The following is a 15,110-nucleotide window of genomic DNA, read 5'->3' on the forward strand; positions in this document are numbered from 1 at the left end:
GAAAAGTGCATACTGGCTTAGATAGTTGTACCAAATCAATCAGCAAACCATTGGACAAACCGCATAATTTTGTCAAAATTCATGATAATTACGTTATTATTTGATTATTACCAAGATGTTTTACTAAAGGGTTGTTTCGTAGACTATGAATGATTCAAGGACTCTAGATGTAAATGATTCAGAGTCGATGAATTCTCTGAATGAAAACATATTATCTGGTTAGACCTCGAAATGGTTGTGCTTGATGATAACATATTATTGTGTTGAATGAAATGTGTATGTATGATAAGCAAGTCAACAAAGAAAGGTGAACTTGTAAAATCTCACTTGATTCAAAGTAATCAAATTTATTGAAGATCAAGAATTTGATAATACAGGACAAAACTATCAACAACAAAATGCAAACAAATATTGACCACAAATCAAATTAAAGTTCAAGCTTACAATCAAACACATAATCAGGCTACAAAAAATTATATGCTGACTTTAAAGTTTAAACATTCAGATATCTTCAATAGCAATTGAAAATCAAACTCAATTACTTGCACTTTTGTTAATGCAACCAACTCCATTAACGGCTCTCTTGATTCTTCTTTTGGCTTTATCATGATACTACAAGTACAATGTCAATTGTGTAATTCCCAACCATTTGGTACCTAAAATTGAAATAAATAAAGATATTAGTATAATCAAACTAAATACATATCTTGCTTATAGACATAATAAAAATAAAAATAAATAAATAAAAAAAAGTTCGCTTACATAAATGAAAAGATCAAATATGAATATTCCATACAACTAAAATGATTAAAACTTTTTCTCAACTTTCATCATTCTAATCACTTTATATTTAGTTTTCTTAAATAAAAATACAATTCTATATTTGTTCTTGGGGTGTTAATGCTGAATAACTTCTTTTAGGCCTTTATACCCCTTGTATTAAAAGTGCAAAATTGGGTTCCCATATAGTTCAAAATAAAAATAAAGATTACAACCATCTATAATCATATATAGATATAGATTTAGAATACAATACAATATTAGACACAATATCCATCTATAGGCATGTCATGAAAGATATGTCAAATGATTATGATAGATACATATTGTAACATGTGTTGATAAAAAATTGGTTGATTTTACAACATATAAAACTAAGTCGATGAATGAGAAACTGTTATGGATGGAAACATATCATCTTTGGTCGCCAATAGATGAACTCTTGACAAAAATACCCTTTTACCAACATGTTGACCTACAAAAAATAAAGTAATGATGACATAATGCTAAACGCCTCTACATATTAATATGGTTCCATTACATGATATATCTGAGGATCGATATCCATAATGCTTCCACTTTTTAACCGAAGGTAATGAGGAGGCAAATCAAACATAGTTGGTGAGTTCAAAAATTCTATATTGCACTCAAAATGATATAATGTGAATCACCTTGGTTGATTTACAAAAGTAGAAAGGTTACATTTTATCAAAACATTCTCTGATTTAACTTTTATCAGTGTAAAAAGACATGGGCCAGTTAATGTACTTGTATTAAGAGTTAACAAAACTTTGTAATCAAAGACTAAAGAGGAAACATTCGCCTACATTTTGTCTCAAATCTCAAATAATTGTTTTTACATCTCACAGTAGTTGAACAGTCCCATTTTATTGTTTGACGTTTGCACATTTAGATATTATAGGGTACGATATCGGTACCATCAGGTAAATTAAGAAGAAAGACCGGTTAGAACCAATGGTGATAGTACAAGTTTTAGAGCCAAATGTACACCCAAAATGGAACTTTTAAACAAAACAATAAAATAATTCGTAAACAACAAAAATCATCCGTAAACAATAAAACCAAGCATAAAAAACGTAGCAACTCCTATACCATGTTCTTGAGTTTCTAGTAAACTCAATAAAGGAAAGGAAAGGAAAATATTGACAGAAAGAAAGAGAGGGGAAGGAAAACTTTCCTTATTCCTGAGTTCGAAAGAAAAATTCTAAGTTTCTATGTTCCCGAGTTAGGAGGAAAAAGAAAGGAAAACTAAAAGATTACAATTATACCCCTATTTACACATCATTTTAGAACAAGTAAACAATATGAACTTTGCTTCTTTGAATTACATAGTTGAGCAGTACGCTTGTGTTGTTGATTTGTTAGGTCAAAATGGAAGGTTTCTAGAGAAGCTTGTTGAATTTTTGCCCAACAACAAAAGAAACGACTTTAAAATCAACTACAGTGAAAATCAAAATCAATCAAAATCTTTTAACCAAACAATCAACTACTAAATCGAACTCAAGTCAACAAAGAAAAACTAAATAATCAAAATTCCAACTCCTACAAATGAAGTCCAAAACAAAATACCATAAAAACCAAAATTTTGAAGATATGACTCCCTTTTTACCTCCATCCATCATCTTTCTTCGAAAGATCTTCCGCATCTTCATTGAAAACTAAAAATTGTCCTTGCATCAACTTGATTACGCGGTGAATAGATGAAAACATCCAAACCCATCGGCTTTAACTATTTCTCGATTACCTCATTATTTTCCATTAGTTCATCAACATCAACAACTTTTTCTATTTTAATTTCTATGGATTTGCTAAACCGGGCGTTTTTCTCTTTTGTTGTTTCCACTTTTGATCTCGATGCTCTATCATCTGAAAATAACATATCCAAGTAATCGTAGTTTGAAATTTTTTTGGTCTTAAATGCAATTGCGTTAGGGTTTGCCTGTTTATAAACAATCCTAAAAATAATTAGTAAGTTAATGGTAAAAAATATATAAAACAATAAATCAAACGTAAAACCAACACGTACATTAATGAATTGTGCCCATACTTCCTCCTCTGCTTCAATATATTTTGTTTGAGAATTCCAGAAGAACCCACTCAATGAAGTACCCCGGAACAAATCATAACATTTACCAAAATTACTTTTTAAAGTTTTCATTCGGTTTTTTAAATGATCTTTGGTAAAAGACATGTTAAACTCTTTACTCATCACTGCAATCATGTTCGCATAAGTTTGCGAAGTAAATGTACCATTAACATGGTTATATATTTCATGTTCGTCAACCAGTGCTTCAACGAGAGAATTATCCATCTTATTTGTCCACATCAAATTTTCTTTCTTCACAACACTTCCATCAGCTGCCCTTTTGGTCAATGGCTCGTTTTGCTATGTTTGTATGCACAGAGCGATCATGACCAAAAGGGAAGCTGACGGAAGTGTTGTGAAGAAAGAAAATTTGGCGTGGACAGATAAGATGGATAATGTTCTCATTGAAGCACTGGTAAACGAACATAAAATAGGTAATCAAGGTAATCAGGTTAACGCTATATTCACTTCGCAAACTAATGCGAACATGATTACAGTGATGAGTAAAGAGTTTAACAGGTCTTTTACCAAAGATCATTTAAAAACCGAATGAAAACTTTAAAAAGTAATTTTGGTAAATATCATGATTTCTTCTGGGGTACTTCATTGAGTGGGTTCTCCTGAAATTCTTCAAACAAAATAAATTGAAGTAGAGGAGGGAGTGTGAGCACAATTAATTAGTATACGTGTTGGTTTTACGTTTGATTTATTGTTTTATATATATTTTTACCATTAACTTTACTAATTATTTTTGGGTTTATTTATAAATAGACAAACCCTGATGCAACTGCATTCAAGGCCAAAAAAATTTCAAACTACGATCACTTGGATATTTTATTTTTAGTTGACAGAGCATCGGGATCAAAAGCGGAAACAACAAAAGAGAAAAACGACAAGTTAAACAAATCCACAAAAATTAAAATAGAAAAAGTTGTTGATGTTAATGAACTAATGGCAAATAATGAGGTAATTTTGGATAATGAATACAAAGATGATGATGGGGATATTCAAATAGTGTCAGCAACGCATGTTACACCCGATGAGAGTTCAAAAGCCAAGAAGCTCGAAAGTAAAAGAAGAAAACTATAAAGAAAACTTCAAGATGAAGATGAAGTAGTAGCTGAACCTGTACCCCAACCTCAACCGGAATCTTTTGAACTTAGTATTGTGCATACTTTTAAAGAAATCATTGATATTACGAGGGAAGGGAACAAATATCATGTCTATACAGGTGAGGAAATTGAAAAAGAATTAGAGCCGATGGGTTTGGATGACAATGAATTTGTAGATGCTTTCATCTATTTGTTGCGTAATCAAAGCCGATACAATGACGATTTTTAGTTCTTCAATGAAGATGCGGAAGATCTTTGTAAGAAAGATGATAAATGGAGGTAAAAAGTTGGTCATATCTTCAAATTTTATGGTTTTTCGGTTTTTTATGGTATTTTGCTTTGGACTTCATTCGTAAGAGTCAGAATTTTAATTCTTTAGTTTTTCTTTGTTGACTTGAGTTTGATTCATTAGTTGATTGTTTGATTAAAAGATTCTGATTGATTTTGATTCCCACTGTAGTTGATTCTATGAAGTCGTTCCTTTTGCTGTTGGTCAAAATTCAACAACCTTCTCTAAAAACCTCCCCTTTCGACTTAACAAATCAACAACACAAGCATAATACTCAACTATATAATTCAAAGAGCCAAAGTTCATATTGTTTAGTTTTTTTACATGTTCTAAACATGATGTGTAAATAGGGGTATAATTGTAATCTTTTAGTTTTATTTTCTTTTCCCTCCCAACTCGGGAACACAGAAACTTAAAATTTTCTTTTCATTTCCTTCAAACTCGGGAACACGGAATAAAGAAAATTTTTCTTCTCTTTCCTTTATTGAATTTACTAAAAACTCACGAACAAGGCGTAAAAGTAGTTTACCATTAGCCATCCAAGATACAATTTCGAACCATAAGACATTTGGTTTCCACCACTTTAGAATGTCTACCCTTGGTACCGTATTGTCAATCTCAGAACCCTAAATTTAGCTTGCTATGCTCTCCTTCTCTTTTGCGACTTGCTCTCAGCGTGACAACCTGTCTTCGATCAACGACTTGCTCTCAGCGTGACAACCTCTCTTCGATCGACGACTCTCTCATTCGACATTCCTTGATACACGAATCACAAGCCTCTTCTAAATCCATCCCATTCCATATTATTAAGTAAAACATTATATATTGGGAGTATTAATGTTTTTTTAATTAAAGTGCTCACATTTAACTTGCTTCCAAGTTAAGTTCTTTAAGTATGTGTAATCTTTTGTTAATTTATTTGCATTTTGAATTTTAAATGGGTCAGCCTGTTTATTTAACAAGTTGGGTTGAGAAATACATAAATAGGTTAACCTGATGGCAAACCATTTACCTAACATATTGGGTAGGGTTGGAAATCTCAACCCTATTTAAGTAAACAAGTTGGGTTGGGTTGAGATCTTCAATCCATATAACAAATGAGTTGAACACGAAAAAAAAATACAATAAAATAAAATTACCCAACCCAAGTCAACCCATTGCCAACTCTGCATATAGTCATTACAACTTTTGTCAAAACTCTTCCAACATTTTTCAATTGCATAAACGATAGATGAAAAACTTCTTTACACAAGCTCTGATTTATTCTTGAAATTTTCACATCAAATTACACATCAAACAAAAATCCAGTTTCGTTTCCTATACTCATAGATGTTTATCTATATCTAAAATTTCTCTAAAATAATATGCCACCAACTTTAAACTTCTTTACACAAGCTCTGATTTATTCTTGAAATTTTCAAGAATATCGACCACTAGTTCACAAATATCTTTAATATATGGGTCATGCACCTAACTTGAAAGTGTTTTCCAACATCATACAAATTTAAGAACTTTTAGATGAAAAACTAGAGTACTTTTATCATTAGAAGATGCATTGTCTACCATCATAATCATAACATTCTTAATACGTAACCATGTGTGTTTTTTAATTAAATCATGCCGCACATCATTCACATATGGCTATCAATCGGTCAAAAGATAATAATATGTTTTTGCATCACCCAATTCTCATCTATAAAGTGTCGTAACAACCATATAGTTACCCTTTGACACGAAAATGTCCAAGTGTTCGTAGTCAAATGAGTTGTGTTTGTTGGACTACTCAACTAAGCCAATAATTTATTTATTTCCTCAATATGGTACTTAGTAGCATCCCTACTAACTTTACGACGTAAACAATATTTACCATTTAATGCGCTAGTATATTCAACAAAAGATTCATTTTCAACAGGTAATTCATCTACAACAATCAAGTTCAATAAAGCTTTATTGATCCTAGCCTCATCATGTTTCCATATTTGGACACTACCTTCCTAACTAGCTTCTTTTTTTAAAAACTTATATACTTTGTTTTGCATCGTAATTTTCGTATTTTTTTCATAATTAGGAAATTGATTTTTTTAAAGCTTGGAGTTTCGTTTCTTACTGGATCGGCTTTAAGAACCCTAAGCAATACAATTATAATTATATAAACGATACAATTAGAATTCTAAATTTATTGTAACTATGTAAACAATATAATTACAATTACAATTGCATAAACGATATAATTGTATTGTTTATGTAATATGTAATTTTAATTCTATTTGTATAGTTTATGTAATTCTAATTGTATTGCATCAAGGTTCACAAAGCCTATCCAATAAGAAACGAAACTTCTAACTTAAAAAAATGTTTCTAATTACGAGAAAAAAAAAACGAAATTTGATATGAAAAAAAGTATATAAGTTAAAAAAAAAAAAAAAAAAAAAAAAAGCAAGTGGGGATGATCGTGTACAAACATGGAAACATGATTATGCTAGGATAAAAAAACCTTTATAGAACTTGATTGTTATAGGTGAATTATCTTCCAAACTAATTAAAAATAAAGCTTTTGTTGAATATACTAATGCATTGAATAGAAAGTTTAGTTGGTTATCGCGTTATAAAGAAGTTAGTAGGGATGTTGCTAAATACTATATTGAAGAAAAAATAAATGTTTGGCTTACTTGAGTAGTCCCACAAACACACTTCATTTGACTAAGAACACTTGGATATCTGCATATCAAAAGGTCTAACTACAACGTTGTTATGACACACTTTATAGATGATGATTGGGTGATACACAAACATTTTATTAGTTTAGACCCATTGATATCCATATATGGATAATATGGGCATATTTTATCAGAAAGCATACAAGGTTTGGGTATAAGATTGTTATTTATTAGGCCGGACGGAGCATCGCGAGAAGGGGGTACGTGAGGCGTTCGTGCACATTGGAACACTGCACCGTCCCTACAGGAAAGAAGGTACGGAAAGGGAGTAGGGATAGAGATCTCGCATTCTTTCTCCTGTTTTGGTTGGTTAGGCTTTTCTTTTTTATTTTATTTTTTTTTTTTTCAGTTTTTAAATATTTTTTAAATTATATACCTACTAAAAAATTATATAAAATATATCCAAATTCATGGTTTTTAATTCCCTGCAAAATGAGTATAATATTTGTATGAAATATATATATATATATATATATATATATATATATATATATATATATATATTAAAAAGAGTGAAAGATCTTTTCCCATACACACCCTAGGTTTTGGTGAGGGAAAGAAAAGTAAGGGGAAAGGCTGACGTGGCAGGCAAAAAGTGAAGGATCCTTCCCGCACACACCCTCGGGTCTTAAGACTATGACGGGTAGATAATGCATCTCCTAATGATAAAACACTTGAGTAGTTGAGTTTTGAGTCAAAAATTGCCAAATTTGTATGAGGGTGGAAAACACTTTCAAGTGAGGTGCATGACCCATATTTTAAATCATATTGTGAAAGATAGGTTAAAAGACAATAATTAGCGTGTAAAGTGTGTGCAAAAAGCGGGTAGATATATTAGACAATCTACACAAAGAAGCACAAAATCTAAAACATACATGGACAATTGTAATGTGGAATCGAAAAAGTCTATGTGTTATTGTCCAACAAGGTGGAACTCAACTCATGACATGTTAAAACTTGTCGTGGAGTTAAGAGAAGTTTTTGTTAAGTATGATTTTGAGGATGTTTCTTATTTTCGTGATCTAGAAGTCCCCGAGCAATCGGATTTTTTGATGTTTGCAAACTAATGGTCGCTTTTCTTGAAAAAATAAAGAATAAAACGAAGCTTGTATCAGGAAGTTTAAAATTGTTGGCACATCTTTTTAGGGAAATTTTAGGCGTGGACAAACATCTACAAGTATGGAAAACAAAACAGATTTTTGTTTGATGTGTAATCCGATGTAACTAAAATAAGATAAATACCGAGGGAATTTTGACAAGCTTAACGACTACATTTATTTTGAAATTAAGTTGGATTCGACAATGAAACGAACATTTATTGAGCATGCATTTAGGTAGATGATTATGTACAAAATAACATAAGAAAATCTCATTTCAAAAAAAGTTAAGAAGATCCAGGTTGCGTATTTGGTTCGAAATATTAAAAATAAATTGGAAACTTTGTTTATAATGTACAAATAAAGATTTGACAAGTTAGAGTTGAATTCTTCATCTCAAGAAGTTTGTAATAATGTTTCTTGTGATAACGGTAATTTGCAAAGAGAAATTGGGAGAGTGCTTCCTTTGAGTTTTGCTTCACTTTACTCTATTTCATTTCGGAATTTGCAAACAAAGGAACATACGGCATGTTTAAAATTTTTTGCGGTGAGTTTTTAGATGTTGAGGAAAACAACTCGGTAGCAATAGAAACAAAATTAAAAAGGTAATAAGATGAGCCAAAACTTGCTTAAACTACCAGCTTTGAAATTCTTAAGTGGTGGAAACAAAATATTTTGCGGTTCCTAATAGTATCTCGGATGGCTAAAAGTAAACTTTTATATATTTTCTAGTTTATTTTTAAAACTTCGAGTTTTTTAATTAAGTTTTTTGAGTTTTTTTATTAAATTTTCGAGTTATGTTTTTATATTTTTTGTTAGATATTTTGGCAATACAAATTTCAACTTTGGCACAGAGTCGACATTTAACATGAGCGGTATTGTACTAGATCCATATCGAATAAGCTTGTCACCATCGATAGTCAAGGCTTTGGTTTACACCAAACACTGGGTTTAATGAAGGTAACTACAGATGACATTGATGATATTTTAGAGAACGACGACATAGCAATAGGTAATAACTTTAAAGAAAAACTCTTTTTTTATGTGTAACATATTATAGAGTTGATATCAACTTCATTTGTTTAATTGTTTTTCTTTAGAGATTGAAGAGGTAATATGTGATCAAAACGAAAAAAGGGGAAAAAAAATAGCTATGGTTGATTGTTGCTATGTTTTGGTACTTGGTTTTTATTGTTTTTTGTTGTTTACAAATGGTTTGTATTGTTTAGAAGAATTATGGAACTTTATGGTTTATTTATGTATTTGAAAAGTGAGCTGTTAATGTATCCATCTTAGAGAAATATTCAATTAAAATTTAACTTTGCACACTAAATAAGGATCTTTCTATTCATCTTAGATAGGCAAGAGTGTCATGCCCATCAAAAACACAAGACAAATAAACTAAAAGCTACTCAATTAGCAAGTATGTAAGAGAAACATACCTGATCAATCATCCACCAAGTTCTGCACGAGTTGGAACAACAGGCACTAGAAAGTTCCCAAATGGAGAATCAAATATTTTGAAATTAGCTTTTGACCCATCTTGTTGAGCTTGTGCAATTGCATGATTCTTAGCCTGTTGAATCCTCAGATCAATGACTACACCAGTTTGAGCCACATTAACCTATCATTACATCTTCTCAATTCATATAAGAATTCTTTAACATTCTATAATAGTGTCAATTAAACACCTGAAAAGAACATGCATACAGTTGGCTTTATTGTTGAAGTTGAAACTGCAAGATCTTTCTTTCCAGCTGGTGAAAGAGTTGCCCTAGAATTTCAAATATTTGCAGGAACACCATCAAAACACAATCAATCATATGCACTTTGTAATTGCTCGACATATTTGAATTGAAAGAGAGGAAAATAACTTTTAAGTGATTACTTCTCGAGGATATAAATCGAATACCCAAATTAAACAAATATCTATCACGTAATTGGGATTTGTAATTCCGTATTAATTATCAAGCTTTGATGTATTTCAAGTGTATGTTGATTCGTCAAGATAAGATATTGATCCCATTAATTCAAATTGTCAGGAAAGAAAATAGTAATGTAATCAACGAAGTAAGGTTTAACAGGTATATATAGATAGTAGAAAAGATAAAAGATAGAGCTTTGACAGTGACGGGGATTACTAACCGGCGAGGGGGTGGACGGAAAAGCTTCCTCTTCTTCGTTTCAGGTTCCATTATTTTTCACGAGCTCTTCCCCAAATTTTCTGTACATAAACCCTAAATCGAGAGGTTGAAGACGACTTGCTCTCCCTAGTTTCCTATGGCAAAATTGTAGTAATACTTTGAGCCCAAAACTAAATATTCGTTGCATTTGTAAAATTATGAATAGTCAATATTATCAGATTTCTTTATGTAGTATGATAAATGAGCCCATTAAGCCCAAATATTACCTGCTTTCTTTTAGATATTATTAATATTATTGGAAAAGCCGTCGTTCAAATCCTAACCCTTAAAACTCCTATAACTTTCAATCATAGCCGCATAAACTCCAATTTGGCGGTTGTTTGCAGTTCATTCGATCGATTACTGCTTCTTCTACCCATGATTGTGTCCATGCCTCAATAATTACGGTTAATCAGGTTCAGCTGCTCCCCACGTTGTCTTCTTCCCATGTTCTACAACCTCCATGAAGACCGAAGCCAGAAACTGCAAATCAGTTTTATTAAATCAGGCAGTTTTCGCTACATGTCCCGGCTATATAAGAGTTTGCTTCAATCGATTCTCCCTTATGCGACCTCAAATCCAAGTACAATTCTCTCCCTTTTGTGAAAGTACTTGCATTCCCGATAATTGTCCTTCCATATTTTAATTCGTTTCTTCAACCCTAATTTTTGTCATAATTGATTGAATCGCTCAATAACTTTGTTATGTTAGGTTTCAATTTTTGTTTATGTATCTCAGTACATTTATGAACAGAACATTGAAGAGATTGATTGAGGAACCAGGTTGCGATTTAGAGTGATGTCACATCTTGCCATTCTCTTTGCCCCATTATCCATGGCCATTACCAACAATGCTCTGATCATCTAAATACATAAATCAAAGCTTCATCTCATCTACTTCTTCTTATTTTTCTTACTTTAATCCTTTCATTGCTCCTATAATCAATAATCAACCAAAAATCGACCAAACAGATGAATGTCGAAGAACATCCATCCCAGGTATTTTTTTCAATTTTGGCGATTAAGATTCTTTGATTTATGATTTATTAGTCTTCATTTATACATTTGTATAGACTGCATTGTTTGGTTTTTATTGTTCCCTGATGTATGCATTTATTGTTATAAACTTCAATTTTAAACTTGCATAGAAGTTGCCTTTTTGTCATTATAACTTTTTCCTTCAGGTATATAACAGGTTGTTGTTGTTATCAAGTCTTGTACTTCAAATGGGCTAGGAGATCTCATAGTAACACTTAAAGTAAGGATCTTAATATGCCATATTATGATTATGTAAGTATGTTAATTTAAATTTTAGTTACTTATTTGTATGGTTTAAGCTTTAGGATCCTACAGGTACAGTTTCTGGTACTATTCATCACAAAGTGCTAACAGAGGGGGAGTTTGGAACGGGTATTTTTGTAGGATCTGTTTTGATACTTCATAAGGTATGTTGTTATGTTTATAACTATCCATATCTTCATGTACAAAATCAAATTTTGATTTTTTGAATCTTCTTAAATTTACACCATTTTTTTGTTATCTTGGTTTCTGTGTTTTCTCCTTCACGTTCATCTCATTATCTTAACATTCCAAACAGGAATATCACGAAAACTATTATTGTAAGCAAGAAAGTTTTGAATCAATGCCAACAAAAGGTTAGTTTTTTGTTCTTGCATGTGGGTTTTTACTTTTGGTTATTTTATGTTTAACATAAAATTGATTTTGGAATGTTGATTACATAGGGATGTGGACTTATTGGTTTAAGAATTAAGGGGGTAATGGTCTTTTTTTATTTGACTTTGAATTTAAGTTCTTTAGGCACAAAAAATGGTTCAATAAGAATGAAGGGTATGTTGGTCCATTCAGTATGTTATGGCATCTGATAAAAAAATAAATAGAAAATAAGATCTTAGATATGAGAAGGCCAATTTTTACTTTGAGTCGGGTGAAAAACCAACAAAAAAAACTTTTGAGTGTTAGTCAATTTAATTGAAGATTGTATAGCTAACTGGAGTTCAATTCACAAAATATTGGGGGTTCAATTCACTATACAGGTACCTTTCCATGGTTTTAATTCCATTTATATGTCTTATCTTTCATATTTGTATTTTTTTTATTTTCCTTATATGATCGGTTATGTATCTGTCATATTTTTAATAAAAATATAAAGATTTAGATTAATGTTGTGCTAATTGATTATCTTTTTGTTGTTTTTTCATCATACCTTATCTTTATTATATGTTTTGTAGGATGAAGGTTCAAATCTTGAAGCTTTTGCAGCCAGGAGCTTTTACCCTTCTTTTTTGGAAGGTTTAGTTTGATTAAAACCACCTAAAATTCAATGTATTTTGATATAATCACTTAGGAAACATAAGTATTCATAAAAAAAAATCTACAGGACATTGTTTGGTTAAAGTCAATTTCAAAGTTGTCAGCTTTGATAAAGGGTGTATTGACAAGTGAAGATGGCAAGACTATGAGTTTATCATGTTTATGGGAAAAAGGGGATTTTAGCAAAGCTAAACAGGTTTTTAGTTATATAAACAAAAGGGGTTATCCACCAACTGTTATATCTAATACTACCCTTAAGGAGATTGATCAAGATCATCAAGTGATTCTCAATAATGAGATGATTGTTCTTCAGGTATGAGTTTATTTTTATTTCCCTTTGCTTTTATTTTGTTTGAAACAATAATTTATTCTTAATTTTTGCAGTTTCTTGGATTTGATCTTATTGTCTATTCTTCAGACCTCTCAATTGACGGTTTTATCGATGATATGGAGATTAAATTTTAATTTTTTACTTTTTTTATAACTCTGCAAATACTTTCTTTATTTTCGTTTCTTCTACTTCTTATTTGGATTTTATTTATTCAAATAATGGTTAACTTTAACATTTGAAGGTGCTTCTTACCTCTATCCTCTTAAATATATTGTAAATTTATCCGATCTTTATTTTTTGATAAATAATGTTTGTGTCTTTTTATAGAATTTACACGAGACAACAAAAATGGTTGCAGATAGAATGATGTTTTCAGAGGCACCTCTTTTGTTTTATCCTTGACAGGTATTATTTTTCTATGTATTATTTTATTAAATTGGAGATAATTTGAACTTATGATCAATATATAATCTGAACTTATGAAAATGAATGTTGTAGCTTGCACCGCTACTTTGTGTATATCTAATGAGGAGCATCAAGTTGCTGACTTTGAAAGGTTTAAATAGTTTCTATTTGTTAGCAAATTCATCATCTCTTATTTTTTTTATAACAAATTATTTTCGTTTTTTAATTATATTATACAGATATTTGAACAATATATTTTCTATTCAGCATAAGGTTTATCTTAATGCTATTCATCAGCCGCTCAATATTCAAATCTTTACTATTATTTAGTTTATTACTCAACATGTTTAACACATATAAGATGCATCTTTAGTGGTTACTGTGATACATGTGAAAATTAATTAAAGTTTGAAACCTTAATAAATAAAAAAAGAAACTTTTCTATATGACTATAAATCTAAGTTTATCGATCCATGTTAAATAGATCTTTCAAAATTATATCGGTATAATGTTGTGAATGTGTAACTAAATTGGAATTAAAACAAAAAAAGATAAACAAAAATAAAAAAAAAACTTTTTAAATTTAAGCACTTTGTAATATTTTAGACGTTCACTCTTTTCCATTTATTATGATTTTACAGGTTTACCCAAAAAGCTTTGAACTACCTGTTCTTGAAGAGAAATAGTGTAACGCCCGCAGATTCAGGCTAGTCAATAGAGACAATGAGCGTCAAAAATGACATTTTTGATATAAGATAATTTAAAATAAATAATCTTGCCCAAGTTATAGTATATGTCACAAAGGTTCCGTACATATAAAGAACGCTGAAATCCGAGTTATAACAAAGAAGTTATGACCCGTCGAAGTTTTACGGCTAAACCGGCACGACACCAGGAATCGTAAAAAGTGAATTTACGATAAAATACTTTTTAGCCTTAGCGACCTAAACGAAATTCGTAGTATATGTTAAACCGAGAGTGTGCATAAAAAGAACGTCCAAATTTGACTTCGTATGAGGAAGTTATGATTTTTCTAAGATTTAGCATAGCAGTGCACAACTCGAAATTTGAATGTTAGATCGGTCGATTTTTAGACAAAATAATCTAAACGATAAATGAAGATATCGTTAATAGGAGTTAAACGATAAAAAGGCAGTCGAAAACGGAGCTCGTATGCGAAAGATATGGACGAAGCTTAGTCCCTACTCTTCGACCGCGACGAATTAGATACAGTTTTGTAAATCTGAGATAGAGTAAGAATTAGCCGACGGGATCTGAATGAAAGTTGTAGTAATTGTAAATACCAACATGTTGATATAAAGAATGTCGATAATAGAGCTCGTATGCGAAAGATATGGACGACACTTAGTCCTTACTCTTCGAGCGCGATAAATTCGATACAGTTTTGCAAATCGGAGATAGAATGAGAATTAGCCGACGAGGTCTAAATGAAAGTTGTAGTACTCATAAATACCAACGCGTGTATATAAAGAACGTAGAAAATGGAGCTTGTATGCGGTAGATACGGATGAAACTTAGGGCCTACTCTACGAGAAAACCCCAATAAATAAGAGATGAACTCTTCATATTTTCTTCACACCATAAGCCTTTATTTCTCTCTCTAACTTCTCTCTAGACTCCCTAAACCCCTTCCAAGTCTAGGGAACCTCCCTAGCATGAGAAGGAATCCCCGGAGCGCCCGACGGCTCCGAGAAGAAAAGCTTTCGGCTCGGAAACGCTGCTCCAGCAAATCCTGGTT

General features: G+C 31.3%; 2 protein-coding genes and 1 long non-coding RNA gene across 13 annotated transcripts; 1 reads left to right on the forward strand and 2 right to left on the reverse strand.

The window, feature by feature from the left end:
• Nucleotides 1-327: 327 nt before the first annotated feature.
• Nucleotides 328-10,414, reverse strand: LOC145070707 (uncharacterized). 4 transcript variants are annotated; one of them, XR_013690050.1, is made up of 4 exons: nucleotides 10,248-10,414; nucleotides 9,794-9,876; nucleotides 9,545-9,701; nucleotides 328-656 (listed from the first exon to the last, which is right to left on the reverse strand). It is a non-coding gene; the product is annotated as an uncharacterized LOC145070707 (long non-coding RNA). The 4 variants fall into 4 exon arrangements; XR_013690047.1 differs by having other exon boundaries at nucleotides 9,545-9,726; nucleotides 9,813-9,876; nucleotides 10,248-10,411; XR_013690048.1 differs by lacking the exon at nucleotides 328-656 and adding an exon at nucleotides 1,022-1,255 and having other exon boundaries at nucleotides 9,545-9,726; nucleotides 9,813-9,876; nucleotides 10,248-10,413.
• LOC145067495 (uncharacterized protein At2g29880-like) lies at nucleotides 2,531-3,112 on the reverse strand. The gene is made up of 2 exons (XM_079014628.1): nucleotides 2,828-3,112; nucleotides 2,531-2,740 (listed from the first exon to the last, which is right to left on the reverse strand). The coding sequence occupies exons 1-2, from the start codon at nucleotides 3,110-3,112 to the stop codon at nucleotides 2,531-2,533; spliced, it is 495 nt and encodes a 164-aa protein (XP_078870754.1).
• A 176-nt stretch (nucleotides 10,415-10,590) lies between the features above and the next one.
• LOC145071226 (uncharacterized) lies at nucleotides 10,591-14,143 on the forward strand. Of its 8 annotated transcripts, none has more exons than XM_079018145.1 (9): nucleotides 10,591-10,868; nucleotides 11,039-11,283; nucleotides 11,469-11,729; nucleotides 11,882-12,338; nucleotides 12,534-12,594; nucleotides 12,683-12,928; nucleotides 13,000-13,351; nucleotides 13,445-13,502; nucleotides 13,993-14,143. In XM_079018145.1, the coding sequence occupies exons 5-7, from the start codon at nucleotides 12,535-12,537 to the stop codon at nucleotides 13,078-13,080; spliced, it is 387 nt and encodes a 128-aa protein (XP_078874271.1). In that variant the 5' UTR covers nucleotides 10,591-10,868; nucleotides 11,039-11,283; nucleotides 11,469-11,729; nucleotides 11,882-12,338; nucleotide 12,534; the 3' UTR covers nucleotides 13,081-13,351; nucleotides 13,445-13,502; nucleotides 13,993-14,143. The 8 variants fall into 8 exon arrangements, with proteins under 8 accessions (XP_078874271.1, XP_078874272.1, XP_078874266.1 ...); XM_079018146.1 differs by having other exon boundaries at nucleotides 11,882-11,939; XM_079018140.1 differs by having other exon boundaries at nucleotides 11,469-11,542; nucleotides 11,622-11,729; nucleotides 11,882-12,594.
• Nucleotides 14,144-15,110: the final 967 nt, after the last annotated feature.

This window comes from Lactuca serriola, chromosome 8 (assembly GCF_051521515.1).
Source record: "Lactuca serriola cultivar US96UC23 chromosome 8, Lser_US96UC23_V15, whole genome shotgun sequence".
NCBI classification, from domain to species: domain Eukaryota; kingdom Viridiplantae; phylum Streptophyta; class Magnoliopsida; order Asterales; family Asteraceae; genus Lactuca; species Lactuca serriola.